Source organism: Sceloporus undulatus, chromosome 1 (genome assembly GCF_019175285.1).
Source record: "Sceloporus undulatus isolate JIND9_A2432 ecotype Alabama chromosome 1, SceUnd_v1.1, whole genome shotgun sequence".
NCBI classification, from domain to species: Eukaryota; Metazoa; Chordata; class Lepidosauria; order Squamata; family Phrynosomatidae; genus Sceloporus; species Sceloporus undulatus.
The window spans coordinates 137415536-137438254 of NC_056522.1; the positions used below are offsets into that span (position 1 = coordinate 137415536).

Consider the following 22719-nt stretch of genomic DNA (forward strand, 5'->3'; position numbering starts at 1 on the left):
GGATGCCTTGGTTAGAGGACAACTGTTAATATCCTACAGCTGTGGTTGTGAATCTATGGCTTGTGTACCAGAGATGGCACACAAGGCCATTTTTCAGATCATGCAGAGGGCGGGGAAGAGGAAGAACAGGCATGCCCCCTTTCCTCCTCTTTCTGGATCTTCAGCTGTCTCTGGAGAGGCAGATGAAGGCCCAGGAGGGTGCAGGGGGAGGAGAATGCAGGACACTCGCCTGTTCCTAGTCTTCTCCCCTTGCCTTCCCAGGCCTTCAGCTATCTCCAGAGGGTGGGGGGAAGAAGTCCTGCCCTGGAAGGTAGAAGTCCCATTCCGCCCAGAAATCCCATCCCTGGCACAGGGTAACACTCAGGGCCGTAATGTGTTTTAGTTTGAGCATTTGGTCCCTAAAAGGTTTGTCATCACTGTCCTCCATTGACAGCTTAGTTGCATATGCATAACCAAAGAATGTCTTTTGGCCAGGTCCCCCAAGCCCACCTTCACAACTAACAGCTGCATCAGGTGCCAAAGGTCTGTTCAGCTGGCAACTGGAATGCTAAAGTGTGTGACATTTCCAGTCCCTCCAACAGTAAGCAAGGCTATCACGAGGAAGTGGTTTTGATTGTCAAAGCTCATTCAGTGGTGGTGGTGGTGGGCTGGAAACATCATACATCTGAGTGCCAACTGAACAGACTTCCTTCATTTGACTGGCTGTTAGGGTAGGCTCAAGGGGGGCATTCAATTAGTTTTTCAGTAAGATTACAGCATCTTACTGAATGTGGAGCACTTACAGATCTGTAACTCTAGGTTGAAAACTCTAGGTTGAAAACAATGGGGCATGTCCATGCGGTGCAGCATAGTGCATACACCATAGGACATACGCCATTCTTTTTATTGTATCACGGCTTCAGCATAAGCTGAAAGCCATATATACGTGGGCACGCGGGCACACTGTAAATTTAAATTTGCTAGTTGTTAATGTCACTACTATTATCACTACATTCAGTGATTTATGAGAATTACCTTTTATAAGTAAATTAGTACAAAACATTACTAAGGATTTTGTATGGTGTGTTATGGGGGGAGGGGGTAAATGGAGGGTGACACCATGAGTTACCGCACTGGGTGACACCAAGCCTAGCGACACTGTTGGGACTATTGGCAAGAAGGGGTGGGGAAGCTTAGATTATTGAGAAGCTTGGGTAAAGGCTTTCCTACCCACAGACATGGACAGCAGAATACACTGTAAATCACTAAGAGCAGGGCTGGAGATGCAGCCCTTTTTGGTGATGCTTCACATAAGTAAATGCAAAAAAGTAATATTCCACAGTAAGATCTACATCAAAATCCAGACCAGGAAGGACAGAAAGAATCCATCAGCAAGGTTATTGCGTGTTCACTGCACCTTTCCCTAGTTTCCACCATCTTTTGAGATAAAATGAATGGCAACTGAACAGTCTCTCTGCAAGTAAACTTGTCAGGCATGCTATCTTGAAACTTCAGCAGTGGGTGAAGTTCTTCATATTTTCCCATGCATTTTAACCTTGCAAAAAGATCATAGTACCATGAGATTTTTTTAGTTTTCAACTGTTACAGTCTCCTGTTCTTAAATTATTATTGTGTATTGCCCTGCATTTAATGTATTTTTGTTCCAAGCGTGCACACCACAAAAGAAGAAAATAAGCAGCAAGTATTTTGCTGGGTTTTGACAGAAGTCTCAGAGTCCACTGGACTCATGTACATTTGCTAGGATGTTCAGGATTTTCATAAAGTAGCCCAGTGACCTCTTCTTGGAGAAACAGGTCTTGAGATAACAACATTAAAAGAATGAAATGAAAGAATTTGGCATTTTGGTTTCAACTCATTTTTTATTCATTTGTGAAAATATTATATTTTTGAAGTGAAACTAATAAAATACTAGAGAAAAGGAAATGTGGTCATTATGTGACTAGTTACAGGCACATAAAACATTTCACCTTCTTTGAGTTTAAGCCAAAATTATGCATAGATACAGTGAAAAGGCAACAGAAACAACAGTTGATTCATTACATATGTGCAATTTTAGAATACAATCACAATGGTATCTTCTTTAAACCAGTGGACATAAAAAGCAAAAGGAAGTCATATACTATTAGAGGGAAGACTCAAAGAAGTCTAGGTAGTAATTTTTTTAAAAGAATAGAAAGAATCAACATTCATCAAACAAATAAAAACACACAAGAAAACCCCCAAATAATTCTATAATAGCACGACAATAAATTATATTAAAATTTAATTACTACCTTTAAAATTAAACAATTCTGTGTTAGGAAAACATGGGCATGACCCAGCCAAAGTGAAGTATCCATTTGTCTGAGCTAACTTGCAGTAGACACATTGATTCAGTGGAACACTGGTAAATCAGCAGTTAATGCATATTTAATTGATTCAATGTGCTCATGATAGTTGAGACTACAATTGGATTTCGGCCACTGAACTCCATAGAAATCAATGTGGTATGAAAGTACAGAACTTTGGATGGAATGTGTCCCAATTTTAAAAAAACCTTTTATAGCTTAAATAAATCTGGCCATATTTTATGTATCTCAAATTCCTCCTGGAAGCCTGATCTATGGACCTGCCATCCAGAGCACCCAGGATTCAGTATTAAGACCTAATGAGGGGACAACACATTATCTGACATGAGTGCTGGGGAAGGGATCAGCTCTGCTGCTTCCCTCACAGCTCCTGTGAAGAACTGTCACTGTTCAGTGTTCACAGCAACGTATGCCATAATGTGAATAAGGAGAAAGCAGGACTAGGCATCCTAGTCATCTACAGGACCACTGTAAAGGCTGGCTTAGTGTGCTCTGAGCAGTGAAGAGAAGGGTTTTCTGACAAGTGGGGCAAAATGAGCCAAATCCATCCTGCCTCTCAGGTGTAAAATCACATTTCAGCTTCAGAAGTGCAAGTCAGTTACACTTGCACTACAACAGCTTTATCCAGCACAGAAGGTCAAGATGTTGGATGTTTGCTATTACAATATACTTCAGTTTTTTAACTGTACCCTTCAGTGGCTCTCTAAATACAGCAAAATTGTGTGAACTCTGCTTTCACATAGAACTGTGCGTCACAAACAAGGTGAAGTACAGGCACTTGACTGTGTAATGTGTAAGGCAGAACCTCTGCTTGTCACAGTATAAAAAAGCTTCCACAATGCTAAACCCTGAGCTCCTGAACTCTTGCACGATGACTCCTGGAGTTCTCTGCAAGGCTGAGCTCGGTGCCAGCGTGCCACACTAATACTCCTGCTGGAGGAAGGCCCTCCATAAAGTGTAAACTAGAAAAAGTTTTGCATAAAGAAGTTACTATATTCTACAATTACATACATCCAGGATGAGAAAAAAAATAGGATGTGATCCAGCCAAGGTTAAGCAATATGAAGTCCCATCACCTTTAATGAGAAAAAATTAAACACCCTTTCTGCTGACCTGAATGGAATAGAAAATTAATTTTCACCGGCTTGCATTTCAACTTGCCTAAACAAATCTGCATTTTTCATTAAAAGATCAGTTATGAAAATCTTAAACCCACTCCCCAAAGCAAAAGACTAGATTTTGCCATAGAAATCACATCAGAGTTGTGACTTTAAAGTTTGGTGTTTGAAGATACATTTGCTCTATTAGAGATTCTTCAAAAATAGCATGGGTGATGCTAGTTTCAAATACACATCTTCAGCAACAAAAAGCAAGCAAGGAGATGTGAGCTGATAACCCAATTCCAAGTTGCAGACTAACTGAACAAAATAGGTGGACGGTTCTTCTGTTATGCAAGCATTATGAATGACTAGTCCAGGAATCCTGCAATCTGCAAGGAGTCACAAGCTCCTGCTGGCACAGGAATTTCTTAGAATGAGTAGGGGCAGGAAGGGAAAGAGACCAAAGGATTATGTAAGTTCAAAGGCATTGCAGAGTATTTCTGCTTCTGAAGGAAACCAGGCGTGTTTATATTAATGGAGACTATGGGAAAGAGGCTAATATATGTCAGGACTGTAATAATCCTTTACTCTTTCACACCATAATATTGTACATTGCTCCAAAGAGACCCTCAAACCTCTGCAGCAGATACTGAGAATGTGGTGGAAGGAGCAGAGAGGAAGAGAAAGTGTCCCTTCTCCATACAGCAGATGGCCTTAATAACTGGTTTGCACATGTGGATTGAGTTATTAAATTGTAGGTGGAAAATTACATGGGAACTCTCTGCATAGTTATGGACCAGTCCATTTTACTTAAAAATTGCTGATAGTTGGAAGCAAATTGTGAACTTGTTTGTTTGTTTGTTTTAGTGCCCATATGGCTGAATAAGCTTATTACATAAGCAGAAGTGTACAGGCTTGGTATCAGTGTTAAGTAAAGGTCTGCAACTGAGGGAAATAAAATATTCTAACAACCAGAACTAAATATTCATTTCACAGAATCTTAAGACAGAAATTAAACAAGTATGCTTAAGGAACAGCAAGAAAGTGATTAAAATATCTAACCAAACATTTATAGACTAGAACAAGGCACTTATATAATTTTTGTTACATTTCAAATCAATAGCTGCGGCAATAAATCGAGAAGATGGCTCTCTAATTACTCCTTCTCTTGCATTCCCTCTTTCTTACAACTTACTCCTTTCCTACAACTGGTGTCACCACCAGATTCACTTCCACAAGCACACAACATTTTGTGGCAAAATCATTCTCAGCTGATTAAACCTCCACTTCATGGGGGAAGCTAGTACACATAGCCATAAAAAAAACAGAAAAGGGTCTGATGAACAGTTATATTGGCCATTAAAAATGCAACAAAGATGTCTTCTATTACATTTCAAATCCATATAGTCTAAGAATCTGGCTATGATAGATGAAAAAAAAAGATGTACATGGATCAAAGACTGTTTTCCTCTGTAAACTGAATGGGAGTTGCTCAGATTATATACTTGGGCGTTTTCTTTTCATATCACAGTGGTATTTAGGCATACTGTAGTGTGTAGTATTCTTAGTCTCATAAATTGGGAAATTTATAATAAAATGGACTTGTAAAAATGAGCAACCGGGAACACACAGACTCTTCCAGTCTCCCATATGTATTATAATGCATAGCTCTTTATAGTTAATAATATAGCAGCGACCAGTAAGACTAAAACAGCGAATGCAACCACTAAAATACTCTTTCTACATAAAAGAATCTCTGTCACCCTGAAAATACAAAAGAAAGAAACCTCAAATACAACTTTGTTGTAGTTTAAGGAGAAGAAAGACAAAGTATGAAAACCCATCCTTTGAAAATTGTGTGGCCCTTCAGATATTGCTGAACTACATCTCCCAGCATTTCTCACCACTGCCTATCCTGGCTAGGGCAAGTAAAAGCTGTAGCTCAACAACATCTGCAGACTCACCTCTCTGGTTATCAACCTCTGATCCTCCCCATGTTTGGGGCTGCAACTCAAAGATGCTCCAGCCACTACAAACAGTGGTCCAAGATCCAGGGAGCTGATGTCCAAAACATTTGGTGGATCAAGGGTTAAAGACCACTGCTCTAAACTGATGAATAATGTATCTGCACACACAGACCCTATTTTCTGAAGCTGAGGCCTGATACCTATATTCTCTGAATGATGCAGTTGTTGTGGAAAACATTACTTCCGTGCAGGCAAGCTCCACCACACAGCTGTGGTATGAACAGAGTCCCAGCTGACAAACAGCAATGGTATGGGGAATATCCCTGTGATCCAGTTTACGCAAGTGATGAGACTTTGATTCTGTTATTTCTGCAAGATGGAGCCCAGTTGTACAGAAGCTGTTTTTGATGTTTATTACAGGGATGTAGAGAATACAAAAATCAGACCTTAGCTGTTACCTCTGCTTGGTTTGGTTTCCAATGTTTGGCTTGCGATGGTGCAACCCTGTTTTAACTGAATTATAAATTTTATATATATATATATATATATATATATATATATATATATATATAGAGAGAGAGAGAGAGAGAGAGAGAGAGAGACTTATTCTACTGATCTCTGAAGTCTTTGTAGTGGAAGAAGAAAAGCACATGATAGTCCTATACTTCATGTACAGTTCAGTACTTTGGGAAAATGCAGGATCTCTGACATGTCAGCCTGAGAATCATATGTTCATGCTAAAGACAAGGAAAACAATGTATTAAGTTGAAACAATGCAGTGTCAGCTGCAAATAAGCATTTTTAAATAACAAGGACAGCATTCAAATATAAAATTACGCTCAAAGACCAAGAAATCTAAAACTTCATATTAGTGAAGTTCTTATATAAGGCAATCAATATTCATCCACTGTGTACATTCATAAAGCTTTTTTTTAAATAAACAAGACACTATACAGTATGAATATGTGACACAAAAGTAAAAAGCAGTAGTTTGATTTTTTTCTTCAGCATGGAAAACAGAAAGACTGAGAAACTTACAATAATGTGAGCAACTACTGGACAATTTGAATAATATTGTTTGTAAAAAGGTGCAATAATAAGCAGTTTTGATTTTGGTTTGAGAATATACATAAATCACATCACCTATAATCATTTATAGAACATTTGACATTCTTTGTTTCATTCTAGTTCTTCCCAGTTGTCAGTAAGGTTACCTTTGCTTTGTCGCCTAATACTAACCAGTCTTCCAGCTGATTTGATACTCCACCATGAACTATTACCTGAACTTGCCAGGTTTGTGTATTTTGTGGAGCCTTTGGTTTCATCTTCCCAGCCTGACCAAGATGAATAGTCACTTAAAGCATTTCCTGCATCGCTGAGTAGGTCACCGGAAGGAATCTGTGGGGGCTCCCATCCTTCAATCTCATCTGGCTTCCTGGACGGGAGGTTCTGTTTTGTTACCAAACTGTCCCAAAATCCAGCTTTCTTTTCTGATTTCACATCCTCTTTTAATTTTGAACTTGTTCTAGGGAACAATAAAAACTGTTTTTATAGGAACACACATTCCAGGTGAAAATAATTTAAAGAGAATATCTTCAACAGAGGAGGACCAGTGCAATCTTGCCATCATCCTCATATTAAATCATTTTAATATGTTTTCATTTACTTGAAACATTTTATTCTACTTTTCTAGTCATTAAAATGGCAAAAACACAGAATAAAATAAAATTAAAGAAATGGCATCAATTTAAAATAGTTGTGATACTAAAGCCATATATTCTTATCAAACAACACTGGCTGAGGTACTGGAAATGAGGACGAGTAATCCTGTCCTAGGTCTTTTGATGTGTACATCCTCTACTAACTGGCATAAGATGCATCTGATTTCAAATGAGTTAGGGAGGCACAGAATTGTGTGAGGGGTTACCTAGGCTTTAAGTACAGTGGGCTTGGATCCACATTTTCACTCCACTTTGGAAAGAACTTCCACTCAGAGTGAGAGCTACTGAAGGTCTGCTTCTGTTTTAGTGAGTCTTTCCCTGAATGGATCAAAAGCACTGGATCTAACTCACTGCTTTGTTTTTTAAAAATGCCATTCCACCTTAGTAAAATGTCTACAATAACTGCTCTTTCTGTCTTAGTGCAGCTCTTTTCACCTGAAGAATACTTTGAATATGAACCTTATAACAGAGGAAGTGTCTCATCTTCAAAAAATTTAAGTACTTTTCCTAACCTGATAATTTTTGTTTTAGCTTTAACGCCATTAGCAACCAGATAAACAATCCCATCTAAGGCATAGCTTATTGCATTTTTATATCATTGCCCATTCCTCTACATACATACCCTTTTGATTTTGGAGATTTACTTCCTGTTAGTAAATGTTGCTCATCCTCCTTATTGAATATGGATGTTACCTCTTTCCAGCCTCGAAAGCCTGCACCTTGGACCTAATAGTAATAATATAATTTTAAAAACATGATTGTAAATTTTAAAAATATAACTGCTGTAGAAAGTAAAGTAACTGCAACTGTATTCAATATCACAGATTTAATATGATATGGGAAGTTTGTTAAAACTTGCTGCTTCTGCCTGTTTTTGCATTGTTATAATTAATGCAAAGTAAAGCCCTCAAAGTTAAGAGTCATACCTTCCATGTGCTAATAATCTGTAGTTTCACACTTCAAAGAAACACGGCACTTGTAAACACTGGATTTGGACTCAGTCCTGCACTTTGGTTCTCTACAGCCTTACTGATAAGTTCATCCCAAAGTACCCATTGTCCACTGATGTTGCCCTACTCTGAAGCAGTAAGACTAACTAGTCCATGCCACTTCTTCACAGTACATTTTCAAACTAAATTTCTATGCTAATGTATTTTCTACAAAATTTTTTTTGAATTAAAACATAAAACAGAACTAGAATTCCTGATTTACAATATGGATCCTTTCTATATTCTGTCTGTTCCAAGGGCTATGTGAAACTGAGGCAGAGACACAGCAGAATCCTGTATGACTATTGTGTACTATTTACTACCATAACTACAGTGCTACATTGTGGATTCTGGCCAAACCCCCTCAAACCTCACTAATCAGCAAGCAGCCGCTGAAATCCAAGGGTCCATTGCACTATCCATTTAGAGGCAACTGTCTGATACACACAGTGCAAGGGGCATTTCATGATTATTTTTCCCCTGCCTTTGCTGCTGGGGATTAACTATCTTGCACTATGTATGCAGTTAGCTATGCAAGATTTTGTTTTCTTTTTCTACCTTAAGGAAATATGCCTTCATTCTTATCCAGAGAGATATATGAAGCAGAAACCCACTGAGGGACCTTGGACAAGTTGCTATAAGTTGGAAACAACTTGAAGGCACACAACAACAATATGAAGCAAAAGTCTAAATGTATTGCTGTGTATGACTTAAAAACTACTGCCACTCACTTGCTAATCTGTTCTCCTACTTTATCAGACTGACAGTGCTGTTATAAGACAGCTAAAAACAGCTCCTGGATATAAAGTAAGCAAGATGCTCAATTATGTTCAGAAATGATCACCTTCAGCAAGAAGGGTGCATACATACATTTATCAAAAGATATTTTACACTGGGATAAGTTTGCTTAAGGTATGTCTGATTTGAGAGCCAGGATGGCATAGTGGTTTTAGTGTTGGATTATGACTCTAGAGAACAGGGTTTAAGCCCCACTTGAACATGAAACCCATTGGGTGACCTTGGGCAAGCCATACTCTCTCACACTCAGGGGAAGGCAATGGAAAACAGCCTGTGAACACATGTTGCCAAGAAAACCCCATGATAGGTTCACCTTAAGGTCACCGTAAGTCAGAAATGACTTGGACGCATACTTCCATGTCTGATTTGGTATGGAGGGCTGAAATCAGGAATATTCCTAAATTCACTCTGCATCATTCCTACTCTCACATTAAAAACTTGAAAGACATGTGCACTGGCAAAGTCTGAAGTCTGTGAAGCAACAGATTCAGAGAAACAGTTCTTCTTATGATTTCCCTGATTTCAAAATCTTGCTCCTGAAGCAGTGAAACTGAATGCTTTGCACAGCAGTTTTACATTTAGAAATACTTCAGTTTTCCAAAACAGAGAAACTCCTTTACTCATCTTAAAATAATATTTGCCACTTTCAAACACAAGGTGCCTATTCTGCCTTGCCAAAGACAGTGAGATCTGCAAGGCTACTGAGCATATCCAGTAATCTTTGGCCTAGTGTTCCCTCCTTTTCCTTCCCCCCCTACAAATTGTTTTCTAAAGCATGATGATACCTCTGCTCTTTTGTGAGTCAGTGCCACTCACAGCATGGATATCACGCAGAGAGAAAACATGAAAACTATTCAGTCTGTGGTGCCTTCCCCCTTTCTGCTTCCAGATAGCTTTCAGTGGGCACTGAGTATGCTCATTCCTTATTGGGATAGTTCAAAAGGCTTCCCTCCTCCTTGGAATAATTTTATGAACTGCTGCTTTCCTTGGTAATCTGCCAAGTCACTTTGGCTACTTAGGCAAAACACTCACAAATGAATATTGAAATAGTGAGCACAATGATTCTCCTCTGAAGAAAACTCAGGGCACAAGAACAAAACTTATCGCTAAGCCTTTTCTCTGGAATTGCCATCCTTATTCACTCACTTCTTACAAAGCATGTGGCTAATAATCTCATCATGTTCTTGTTGTGTGCCTTCAAGTCATTTCCGACCTATGGCAACCCTAAGACCATCAGGGGGTTTTCTTAGCAAGATTTGTCCAGAGGAGGTTTATAACTGCCTTCCCCAGTGGCAAGGTCACCCAGTGGATTTCATGGCCAAGCTGGGAATTGAACTCTGGACTCCAGAGTCGTAGTCCAGGACTCAGACCACTATGCCACACTGGCTCTCTATATTATCATCTACTCCACTGCATTTCAACCTTTTCTGTTTGCAATAGCTTTCTCTCCTTAGTTTTCTTTTCCAGCACCTTTTCACTTTAATTTGATTAGAATATACATAATAATTGAACAAACATCCACCACACACACAAAAAATATAAATAAATAAAACATGAATAAAACAAAATAAACCAGAAGTTAAAATCTCCTGCCCCTCTGCCCATGGGAACAGAGTAATTAAGAGAGGCTAGTCAAGGGCAGTTAATAGATTATTCATTATTAATCCCCTGCCCATGCTCATCAGGAAGCCATAAAACAGGCTTAGCCGGCCAAGAGGGGAAACTTTTAATTAACATTGCTGGGAATCTTTGCTGAACTGGGCTTACTTTTAAGTAAACATAAAAGGAAGAAATGGGCCACAGGGAAGAATATTGACAGAAATTATTAAATGATTGAGTGAAACTGTATTAATTCTGCTTCTCATTATTGCAAAGAAAAACACGCCCTCACCAGTGCTGTAGGTCTCTAGTGCAGAAGCAACTTTGTTTTAGGATATGTAAAAAGGGATTCTGCTTCTGTATGCATCCCAGGAAAGGTTTTAAAGTCCCATTTACCAAACTGTTGTTTCGCTTGGGAAACTTTATCTTGTCTTCCTGAGAGGGGAATAAGGTGTGATACCTAAATGGAATTCACACTGTTGAAGCTATCATCCCTTTTCTTCAATCTTTTAAGATATACTATAAAACATAAAATATATTACATTCTGCTCTTGTTCCTTGCAACAGATTTTAATAGTTGTGGCAAGCAATTCTCACAGTTTTATTTAGTAAATATCACACGTTCAAATGGGGAAAATTGGCAATGATTTAAATTGGCAAACAATGTTTCAAATCAGTCCAACCCACAATATCTCATCTAGTGAAGTTTTACTGTGGCACTGAAGCAGAAAGAAAGCAAGAACATGCTTTTGTAGGTAAAGGCTCTTTTGTTGTAGGATGTGCTACACTGTTTTCGCCTTACTGAGCTTCTACAACTATGGATGCATCTATACTGTAAGGGGAAATTCAATTTGAGTGCTGTAGCTGTAGAATCCTGGGATTTATAGTTTTACAAGTTCTTTAACCTGCTTTGTCAACAAATGCTGTGTCTCACAAAACTATAAATCCCAATATTCTGTAGGATGGAGCCATGGCAGTTCAAGTGGTGTCAAACTGAATTATTTATGTAGTGTAGATGCACCATTTCTTGTGTAGGTCAAATGACAAGTATTGAAAAGCCATCATTTGATTTCTGTCTCATAGCTTTCCTCAACCTCTTAGAGCAGATACCTGTACTTTACAACACCCAAAATCCAAAGTCTCAGAAATAATTTTCTGCCAATCAGTAATTGTAATTTAATGAGTATGGCTTGTGCAACAAGGAATGTGAGCAGCAATATGTTAAAGCAGCTAAGGATGATAATCCTAAATCTAATGTTATCTACTGCTATTGGTTGAGTGAAATCAGAATTCAGAATATTAAAAAAAACTTTAAAAAACACATCTGTTTAAAATATAGTTGGAAAAAACATTCCATAGAAAATATGAAGTACTTGTATTATCTTTCTTTAAAACAAAACGGAAATGTATGCATTTATGTGTGTCAAGAGAAAGAATCAGAGGTGATTGTTGTTCAGAATTTTGCAGTCAGAAGAAAAAGACAATCCAGCAAGAATCATAGCATTATAGGATATGTAGAACCATACAATGAAATATAGAATGACAAACAGAGCCCATAACTGGTTTAACAAAAACAAAAACTTGCATGTTATGAACAATGCTTCAGAAAAGAACTGTTCTATGTGCACATGGCCCTTCAAGTCACTTGTCGGCTCATGGAGACCCCATGAATCACTAGGGTTTTCTCAGGCAAGGAATACTTAGAGGTGGTTTTGCCAGTTCCTTTCTCTGATACAGCAGCCAAATGTAAATCAGCACCCAATGTACTGTTGTAATTGATAGGCTGGAAGTGGTCCAAGGAGATCTGGGTTTCAAGTTTGGTTAAACCATGAAGGTCAGCAGTGCTGTGAACCTATACATACTTGACTGAGAACAAGTCTCACTGAAAACAATGGGACATAATTCAAAGGGAACATCCATATAGGATTGTACTCAGATAAGCCTGGACCAGTTTCAGTTCTTCAGCCTTAGCAGTTCTAAAGCACTGTTACAACATTCACATGAGATAGTCCTATCCACACCTCCACCATGAGTCATGGAGTTGAAGGGGGCCTTGAATGATATCTGATTCTTAGCCTCTTGCTTTATGCAGAGATCTATGAGCTCAGCCAGAGATTTATTTATTAACATACTTATGTATCACCATCATCATCAATTTATGTAGCTCCATCACTGTACCTGGTGCTTTACAAGAAAAAGAACTGTTCTACTTCCCAATAAAATACTCTTTGGATTTGTGTGTTAATAAGGAGATAACAAGCTAAAAATAATTCTTGGTTGACGTTAGCACCATTCAGATATCTATTAAGAGAAAGCATGAATCAACTTACCAAAGCATGCACAAACACATTAAGGTACATAACTTCTAGGAAAAACTGCTGAAAGGTGCTACGTAGGATTAAATAACTGCCTATTTTGTGGTTAATAATTAAAGGATGGAGAGAAAGGAAACAAAGATCATAATGGACATACACAATGCTGTATCTAGTTTTGTGGGTGATTTTGGAGAAACTGTGTGTTCACTGTGTTACTGTCAATTAATGTGGGTGAGATCCTGTATTGGGTTGCACCTTTGTGAAAACAAATGATCCAATCATTCTATAATCATACACACAGATCTCTCACTCTCACTCTCACTCTCTCTCACTTTTGACTTGGTGATGTGGAGCGAACCAACTGGAACAGCTGAGCAAAAAGTCATGGCACCCACTGGGCAACTGATTGTACGACAGTGAGATAAAGTGAAATTTATACTGTACTGCCATATACTTAAGCTATGTAGGAGCTTGGGCTGAATTTCTATGTGTCATGACTCAGTCAGATGTCTCCTCAGCTATGATGAAGTTGTAGTCCTTTTTGGACTACAGCTCCTAGAATTTTTTTTAAAGTGTAGCCCATAATTGAAATTTTATTCCTAAATATAAAGATCCTTGCCTGCATACACAGGATTCCAAGTATTGTAACCATGTTTGGTTTTCTCCCAAATTCATAATTTTTCTGTTGCTCTTAATTTAAACTTCCATGAATACATTTCTTTCCTCCCATGGGACACTAACTTAGCATATTATCTTCCACAGCAAACCCTACTAGTACCTCTTAACTGACCAAGTATAATTTCTGATGAACTCCATACTGTATTCATAACACCAAATTGAACAGACAACAGTATGGACACTGACAAATTGAGACAGAGTAGAAATGGACTCTTTTACTAGCAAGGTTTGGGTCACAAGGAAGGAAGAAATCCAGAATTGATATTGAAAGTATCAGTTCCACAGCTCAACTCTCACTTCTTCTGCCCAGCAATCTCCAGATCACTAGCTGGAATCCTAAGGTCGGGCAATGGTAGATGTCAAACACAGGAATCATACTGACTGGCATGATCACATCACAAATAAGCTCATTACATCATTTCTCAGTGTTTGAACACACTACCATGCCAGATTTAGTTATTTGTGTGTATTTCCTGCATAGCTTTGACAGCTGTCTAGAGATTATTGGGAAGTGCCTTCCTTCTCAGCAAATGACCTGGACACAGTATTTCACTGCTGCACAGGTGGCACTTCCCACAACAGAATAGCTTTTCTTCCTACAAATGGCAAAGAGCATGGACTAAAGCAGGGATGAGGAATGTGTGGTCCTTCAGATGTTGTTGAACAGCAGCTCCAAACACTCCACATCATTTGCCATGCTGGATAGGTTTCGTCGTAGCTGCAGTATAACAGCCAGAGGGCCATGGATTTCTTGCCTTTGGGCTAGAGAAATACACAATGTTCAGTCAATAAGAATGTGACCAATATATAGCTGCCATGTCCATTATATCAAGATGACTTATATTATTATATCTAAGTAACTAACATAACTTGTATATTCTCTTTAAAGGTAATCCAGTCTCCCATTTGTAACCAATTTCCTCACTACCTTTCATGCTTTTGCCAGAATTACTCTTGATACATGTTTGTAGGATCGGCACAATGCGCACATAAGCAATCTGCTTCAAGCAGAGAGAGTGACAATTTGCCAGGTTTGAGTTCTTTAGAAATAATTACAGTATATTCACAAGTCACCTTTTGTTGAATAATAAATCAGTAATCATTACTTTTGTGCTTGTCTCATTTTCCTCCAGGAAAAGCTGGCAACATTTTAGGATAATAAAGCAATATAAATAGTCTTCTAAAAGCAAAAGCAATAAATTGGGAATGCCAAGACATAAAAGAAAAGAAGCCACACCTTGTCCTTTTGCTGGTTTTCATAATTCCTATACTGCTTCATCCTTTTAAAAATTGAATTTTAAACAGCAGGTGTGTGTGGAGGGGTACACATGCCTTTATGCACGTGTATGTTGGAGACTGAGGATGCTCTCTATGGGAAATGTTGCTGAAACATAAACTTCCAGCCAACCTTACTGGCCATACAAATACTGTCTGTAAACCTGAACCAAAGCCTAGAATGGAACACAAGGTTTCACTTGATGTTTCATAGAGGGAAACAAAAGACACCATACTGAAAACAACAAATGGAAGGCAGTTGTTATGCTACAACATATTATATAAAAGTCACATTGCTACAAGAACCTTGTATAATCCAAGTTTCCACTTCTAATTATTTCAGTACTTTCAGATAGCATATGTTATAATTAACACTGGTGATTCATGAATTGCATGACTAGTGGCAAGACTGCATTATAATTTTCTCATTTCTAATTTTGCCCAAAAAATGGGTGATATTAAAGCACATATTAATAAAAACTATTTTTACTTTAAGATTAACCAACTGAAAGTCATACAGTGCTCAATTTTTCCTTGCACGTGCAAATCTAATTCAACTTTTCAATCTTTATTGAAGTATACTATCATACTGGTTCTAAACATTTGCACTTCCATGTCTCCTTATTCTTCCAGAAGAACATTTCTAAGACTGTACAACTATAAAATCATATTTTGTAAAGTTATGACCATTGTTGTTTTCCCTCCAAAACACTAATGCTGGATGATGGAACAGCCGGTTTAAGGACCATCCTGTTAAATATATAATGACTTACAATTTTGTCCCACATCAATCCTACACACTATAACAGAATTAAAACAAAGATCCTAAATATTTTGTACACAGTACCATAAAAAAAAAGAACTTAAGCAAACATAATTGAAAACTGCTTTCTTCTGCTTCATCATGAGAAAGTATGAAATACAAAACACCAATAAGCCTATCATAGGACTTTATCACATGGGGAAAATAGGACAAAATCGGGGTTTAAACAGCCGATTGTCCTGTGCAAAATGCAATATCACATTTAAAGAGGCAATAAACAGGCAATAAACATCAACAAATCATTCATGGGGAAATCCCAAAAATGATTTGTTGCTGTTTATTACTTCTTTATAGCCTCTTTACAGCCTCTTTATTGCCTTTTTAATAGTGATGTGTCTAAAAAATTTAAATGCGATATCGCATTTTGCACAGGATAAACAGCTGTTTAAACTCCGATTTTCCCCGTGTGATAAAGTCCATAAAAATGGAAAGAAAGCAGAGGAAACAAAGGAAAACAAAATAAAGTCAATGAGAATGAGAATAAAAACTGAGAGAAGGAAAGAAAGTGGGAGCATAATCATGATAGTCTAGATCATGCTTCCTCAGCTGCACCTGAGAAAGTAGAGTGAAGTCTACAAATTTACTAACATCTTTCTTTCTCTCAGTCCTTTGCTACAATACCTTTTTGCAATATGATCTAGACTAACACAGATATGTCTCTGGATTTTACCACATTAAAGAAATGTTGCTTGTCAATCAATCCAGAACTTCTGGAAATACCCAGAAGATAGTTATTATATGAAATACACTTAATCTGACATCTCGAGATTAAACATATACATTTGTTGCAAATTGTGAAACTGAGAATGTAACCTCATTATGAAGACATGGATCGTTGTTCTTATTTTTAAAAAGGGGAAAAAAACCAGAAACGACTATCACTTTTAGCCATTTCAAGAAAGCTTACGAAGTTTTTGTGATGACTATGAAGTAATGGAAACCAGATATTTATATGAACAGACTTTAGTATACTGCCCACAATGTATTGGCTTGTATTTACTTTCTTACACACAAAATCCTGTTCTTCTGCTGAAACCAAATGCATACGAAACTGTGATCAGCACCCTCTGCATAGATATCTCCTGAATTGAACTTCCCATCCTAAATACAACCCCTGAAGTTTTTCTGCTTGTGTAAAATAGATTTCAGCATTGTTTGGGGCAATGAAGGCAGAGTAGCTGTTAGCTTTCTTTTGGACATGTGAATGCATTGAAAGTTAGCATCAAAAGGGAGCATGGTATCATTTGAGCTATCCTATTCTCCACTATCAATTCCTCAGGCGCTAGAGTGTCTCCATCCATAACTGTGCCACCCTGCTGAATCTTCTTAAAAGAAGTGAGAAACAGGTGGTGTACGAAATAAAATACGCTTTCCCTGGTGCTGGGATGATGGGAATTATAGTCCATCATATCTAAAATACACCAAATGAGGTGCTGGAAAATGCTTAAAACAATTTCCTGTGATGTCATTCATAATGAATCAGTAGCTACCACATGTTGCAAGACAGTTTTGGGTCACTTAATGACACTGCCACTATTTTACTTCTTAGTTAAATCAGTCTATGAAAGTCAATCTATCTGTGGAACCAGCTATTACTAAAATCACTCTCCATTATGAAGCAGAATAAATGGAGCACTGGCAAGGCAGAAGAAAAACAAAGCTGTTCTTTTATTAGTAAAGCTGAAGAATTTTTTTTTAGATAGCATGCTAGCTAAAGAATCATTAGAAACCAAAGGGGAAAGTGTTTCCTTCTGGATGGGGCAGGGTAGATATATCACCACTAGCAAAACAACATTTTTTTTTAAAAAAAATCTATCTTTAGATGGTAGAAGATTGTTTCCCGCCAGTCTGAGGATGCTACTCTTGAACTGCTAAATTCAATATTTATTTACTTAAAGAATTTACAGTTCTATCCGATAAAACAAGTTGTTTGTGTAGCTCACAAAACAAATGCAACAATAAAATAAAATATAAAATAAAATAATAAAAACTGCTACAAATTAAAAACAACTGAAGTACACTTTTTCAAAAAAATACAGATCCTAAGATGTTAGGGTCAGAATCTTGTTGGGCAGTGTAACCTATTGTTGTGTAATGTGTAACCTAGAGTTACGTAGCTGTGACTTTCATATTCATGATCCCTATATTGCCCCCAGTTTAGTGGACTGTGACAGTTTTCCAATCATGCTTCCTGGGGAGCAGCAGCTGCTGTGATTGACATGGATCTGTTCCCCATGGCATTCAGAAAGCAGTTGGCTGATGGTCCCATACACTCCTTATGCCAGTGATCTCTAGTGCAAGGGAGAATTGCGATAGGGAACCTTGTTTCGGCCTGACACACTGGAGATTTCTCAACAGAGGGAGCAGAAATGTCAATAAGCTGCTTCTCAAATGAGAGGGGAACAGAGCCACATCTACTGCAGCAGCTGCTGCTCAGTAAGAGGAGATTGGAGAAACTGAGATGGGATTCATTGCATAGGACTGTAAGTATGGTGTTTACACATACTTATCTCCCCAACAGGATTCTGGCCTCGTTATTTTAAAAGGCTTAGGAGAACAAAAAGCTCTGTATGAGGTATCAAAACAACTACAATGATGGTACCAGGGAAACTTTTGGGAAAAGACTGTTCTCTACATATGGTCAAAAACAGTCTTTGAGTATTCTCCAATGGGCACAAAAATTGTACTGCCCAGTGCTCAAGACAGACAGAGATAACTACAGGCTCTATGTTTTCCTCCAAATAGTGGAATAGCCATTGCCTCCTCTTTATCAGAGCAGCCACAGAGGCATCCTGAAATCTGTTTTGCTCCCAGGTTTATAAATGTCTCATTCACTCTGTCCTCAGTCTATTACATATTGCAAGCTTCAGGTTTTCCCCATCATGTCTATAGGGACAAAACAGACTGCCTTGAAGAGGTAGCGTCACATCACCCCTGAAAAAGCCGGGTGGGTGCCATAGCAAGTGCATGCTATGGGCCCACTCTGGCTTTTTTCTGTCGCAAAAAGAAGCAGCAAAATGCCACTCCTTTTTGTGCCTGAAAAAAGGCAGCTTTTCCACCATGGAAACATTAAAATAGAATTAAACTATTACTATATTAAAACAGATCACACATTAAAAGAATAAAATACAGTTAAAAAAGTTAAAAGTGCAAAAAAGTATCTTACATGGTCACTAACACAATCTGACACTGGATAGCTGCTAACATTTGGCCACAACGCTAAAAAGGATACCAAAATCCATCTGCCCAGTGGCAGAAGCCTAACTCACTACATCTATCTTTAAGAGAGTCCTGGAGAATTCTAAAGCTTGCACATGAGCCTCTGGGATGCTTTAAGATGCCAATATCAGGCGACAAGGGAGCATTTCCCTTGCAACTAGCCTTCACTTAATCCCAGAGTTTCATCATAAGATTAAGGTGTCTAGCGACTTGCGACAAGGGGCAAAACAAGGTCTTGTGACATCTTGAAGTACAACAAATGTATTGTGTCACATACATAAGGACTTATCACTTTAAAAGATGGGTGGGTCATTAAGATATGGAAAAAGAAAAATCTGTTTAACCAAGGATATTACATTGCAATTGATGACCACCTTGCTAAGTGATTTCAGTACCAAATGCCATTACCTGGAAACATACATTTTCCAGGGCCTTTATGAAACCAGTTCGGTTGTGAAGTAAACTCACAGTATCAAAAATAAAATTGGTCCTGAAAGTGTTTTTTCTTAACCATGCTGACTGAAGGGACAGTCAAGTAAAACAATTTCAACAAAAACCAATCCCATTTTTTTAAAATGAAACTTATAGCACAGTTACTGGGCTTATGATTTAACCAATGTTGGCAAATATTTCCAAATTAAATCACAGAATCCATATATTTAACAAAGCAGTAGCAGTTACTTCTTGGAGACATTTGTTCTAGCTACAGAAGCAAAACCTGAGGCAAAACATGGATTAGCTACTACTATTAATTAAATTTACTTGTATTAGCATGCATAACATTGTGATGTAATTGAAGCCTAGAGGTTAGATTTATCAAAATATTAGCCTGTTTCTTCACCTACCTCCAACCCCCAAAAGTTACCTCCTAAACTATTCTCATACGAATGATCACAAACATTTAGTTACTTCAAGTAAACTTCCACAGATGAAAACTATTGGCAAATAATCTGCATGCTGTTGAGACAGAGCTAAATTGCCGGTATGTACACTGCTCTTTCAGCTATGTTTGCATTAAACTTAAAAGAAGATTGACCAGAGAGGTTGATCCAATATGTGTGTATATGCTGTAGAATAAAGCTTTCTATTAATTAATTAATTTATTATTAGAGCATGTCAAACAAGATGCATGAGACATCTTCTTTTACATATTAGCAATCCATTATCGGGGGGAAAATTTAAAGGAGATTGCATGTGTTTGCACACATGCGCACACAGCATCCAAATCTGGCTTAAATCCATACTTCACTTTCTGCAAACTGAAGGATTCCTTTCATCCACAAAAGACTACTAGAGGAGCATAAATGGCACAAGGAGGAGGGCGACTTTTGTCAGTACTCCCTCTCCCTGTAGAGTAAAGGTAGTCCCTTGACATGAGTACATATCTAGTTGTAACCGACTCTAGGCGGTGGTGTTCATCTCTGTTTCTAAGCCAAAGAGCCAGCGTTGTCTAAGGACTGCTCTAGTAGTCATGTGGCCAGCATGACTACACCGAACACTGTTAACTTCCCACTGAGAAGTGGTTCCTATTTATCTACTTGCATTTGCATGCTTTTGAACTGCTAGGTTGGCAGAAGCTGGGACTAGTGACAGGAGCTCTCCCATCATACAGCACTCAAACTGCCAATCTTCTAGTCATCAGAAGTAGTATCTTAACCACTAAGCCCTCTGTACCAATTCCTAGGCAGTTCTGGAATGTGCCCTGCATAAAACCTCTGGAGCAGAATTTCAGAGGGTGCAAGATGACACAGACATCATTCTCCTCTTTTCATAACAGGAGTGAAGTCTGTCCTGAGATTGTGTCAGCAGAAAATTCTAGCTCTTTAAATAATTTAATATGACCAAGTTTTTTATGGAAACATCTTATAATCACACTGCACAGTAACTATATCCACATGATTCTTGCCCTTTCAGCTAAGATCAAGTGTGGATTGCAACTGTATGGGCATATTAAAGATCACCTGTTTGTGATCTAAAAGTGAAATATATTTTTGGTCTCCTTTAGTATGCTCCTATTCTTTTAAAATGTTTTAAGAATTTAACCTATGCTAGGAATAAAATTTGCTTGTATCTAATACTATACACACACATTATTTCTATCTGTATTCTTTGGGTTTGATATGTATTATTTACTGTATCTATGGGCCCGATCAGGCAGGTCGAAATAAAGCTGCTTCGGGTCATTTTGGAGATATACTGGTTTTGGGACTGGAGTGTGGCTTTGGTGTGGCTCCCAGCCTCCTAAGATGCATGCATCATTTAAACAGCATATCTTCAAAGTGACCTGAAGCAGCTTTATTTTGGCCTGTCTGTTTGGGCGCAAGGTTAAATTGTGTATACTGTACTGTACAAATGTTCTCTAACAAAAGGATTAATCCACATGAGAAGTCAGTCATTTATAGAGACAGACTGCTTACTATGCTCCTGCGATTCTTTGGATGTATAGGAAATTGTGAGTAGAGTCATATGCATGGTATATGACTGGTAGATATAACTGGATCAGATGATCATGCTGCAATTGTGCTACCACGTGGTGCTTAATCTCCTGAAACTACTTTACAGCCATCAGAATTTCTAAACTGTTAAAGTATAAAAGAAACTGTTATCTGTATTAATCACAAGCATAAGTGATGGGATGTTTAAATTAAAGGTTTAAAGGAGAATAAAACACAGATAAGAGGCTTAAGAAAATGTTAGTCATTGGAGAAACTATTTGAGACAGTACTGGCAGGAAGGAAGTTCAAATGAATGTATAAGTATGTTGAAGAGAAGGTGTGAGTACGTAAGTGGAAAAGGGATGAGTAAGTAGAATGGAGATATGGAGAATGTTTAAGGGATAGGGAAGAAGAAATGTTGAAAGACATAATGAATGAAGAAGGTATTAGAGAGGAAGGAATATAGAAGGTATGGAAGAAGGAAATTGGTGGGTCTGATGTGATTGGGAGAAGTTGCAAAGAGAAGTTTTGCGGTACTGTTATGTAGTATGTCTGATTTTTATGTTTTGTATGTTTAATAATTTATGTGTTTTTATATGCTTAATAAAATTTATTTTATAAAAATTCCAAACTGTAGAACTTTTCTACTTATGAGACCACAACAATTTCAGAAATCCACCTGCAAACCTAACTCATTGGATGTTCCAGGACCCTTTCCCATCTGCTTCAACTATGTGTTAAAGCAAAGAAATATATGGCCGCTTCTGTGCCAGTTTTTTCATGCTTATCTTAAAATTTTAAACTGAGCCTAAATACTAACACTGAACCAGAAGGCACAGGAGAAAGACTCTGGGACAGGGCAGAGTCTGTCTCATTAAGAATATCTATCAGCAAGACAGCCTATTTCACTGACAAATCAAACAGCAACACACTCTCCAGATGGTGACTGTGAGGAGTAGCAGGCAAACAGTGATTGCAAATTTGTTCTTCTAAAATTGGCATAAGAACAGGAACCAAGGAAAAATGTTTTCCAAATATGTGGATTCATGCCCAGGTAATGCCTTTAAAAGTGCATTTTGTATGCAGGCAACAGAAACAGCCACAGTATTTGTGGAATGTGCTCAGTCAGCCCATGGAGTCCTATTCCAGTAAATTAAAACACCATTATATATGAGATTACACATTGGCATTGTTATATCATAACTGTTGGACATTATCTTCATAGATAAATGCTTCAGATCACAGCCTTATTCCGTAATCATTTAAGAAGCATAGTTATCCTTGTTGATTGTTTCTTCCACAATTTGCATTTCTCTGTAATAGAAAGACTATTTTCAAACATAACCTCTACTACATTTACATAGAAAAGTGAAAACCAGACAATTTTAAATATAATCTCTTAGGACATTGCTCTAGTGATGAAGAAACAAATAAAGTATTGTGTTAAAGCAC

General features: G+C 37.9%; 1 protein-coding gene across 3 annotated transcripts in view; it reads right to left on the minus strand.

The window, feature by feature from the left end:
* Nucleotides 1-1839: 1839 nt before the first annotated feature.
* Nucleotides 1840-22719, minus strand: part of LOC121929684 (testis development related protein) — a 42632-nt gene continuing 21752 nt past the window's right edge. For all 3 annotated transcript variants that reach the window (XM_042465508.1, XM_042465527.1, XM_042465517.1), the window contains 2 exons: nucleotides 7759-7862; nucleotides 1840-6940 (listed from right to left, as the gene is read on the minus strand). In XM_042465508.1, coding sequence (XP_042321442.1) covers nucleotides 6595-6940; nucleotides 7759-7862 — 450 coding nt within the window. In that variant the 3' untranslated portion in view covers nucleotides 1840-6594. The remainder of the gene's footprint in view (nucleotides 6941-7758; nucleotides 7863-22719) is intronic.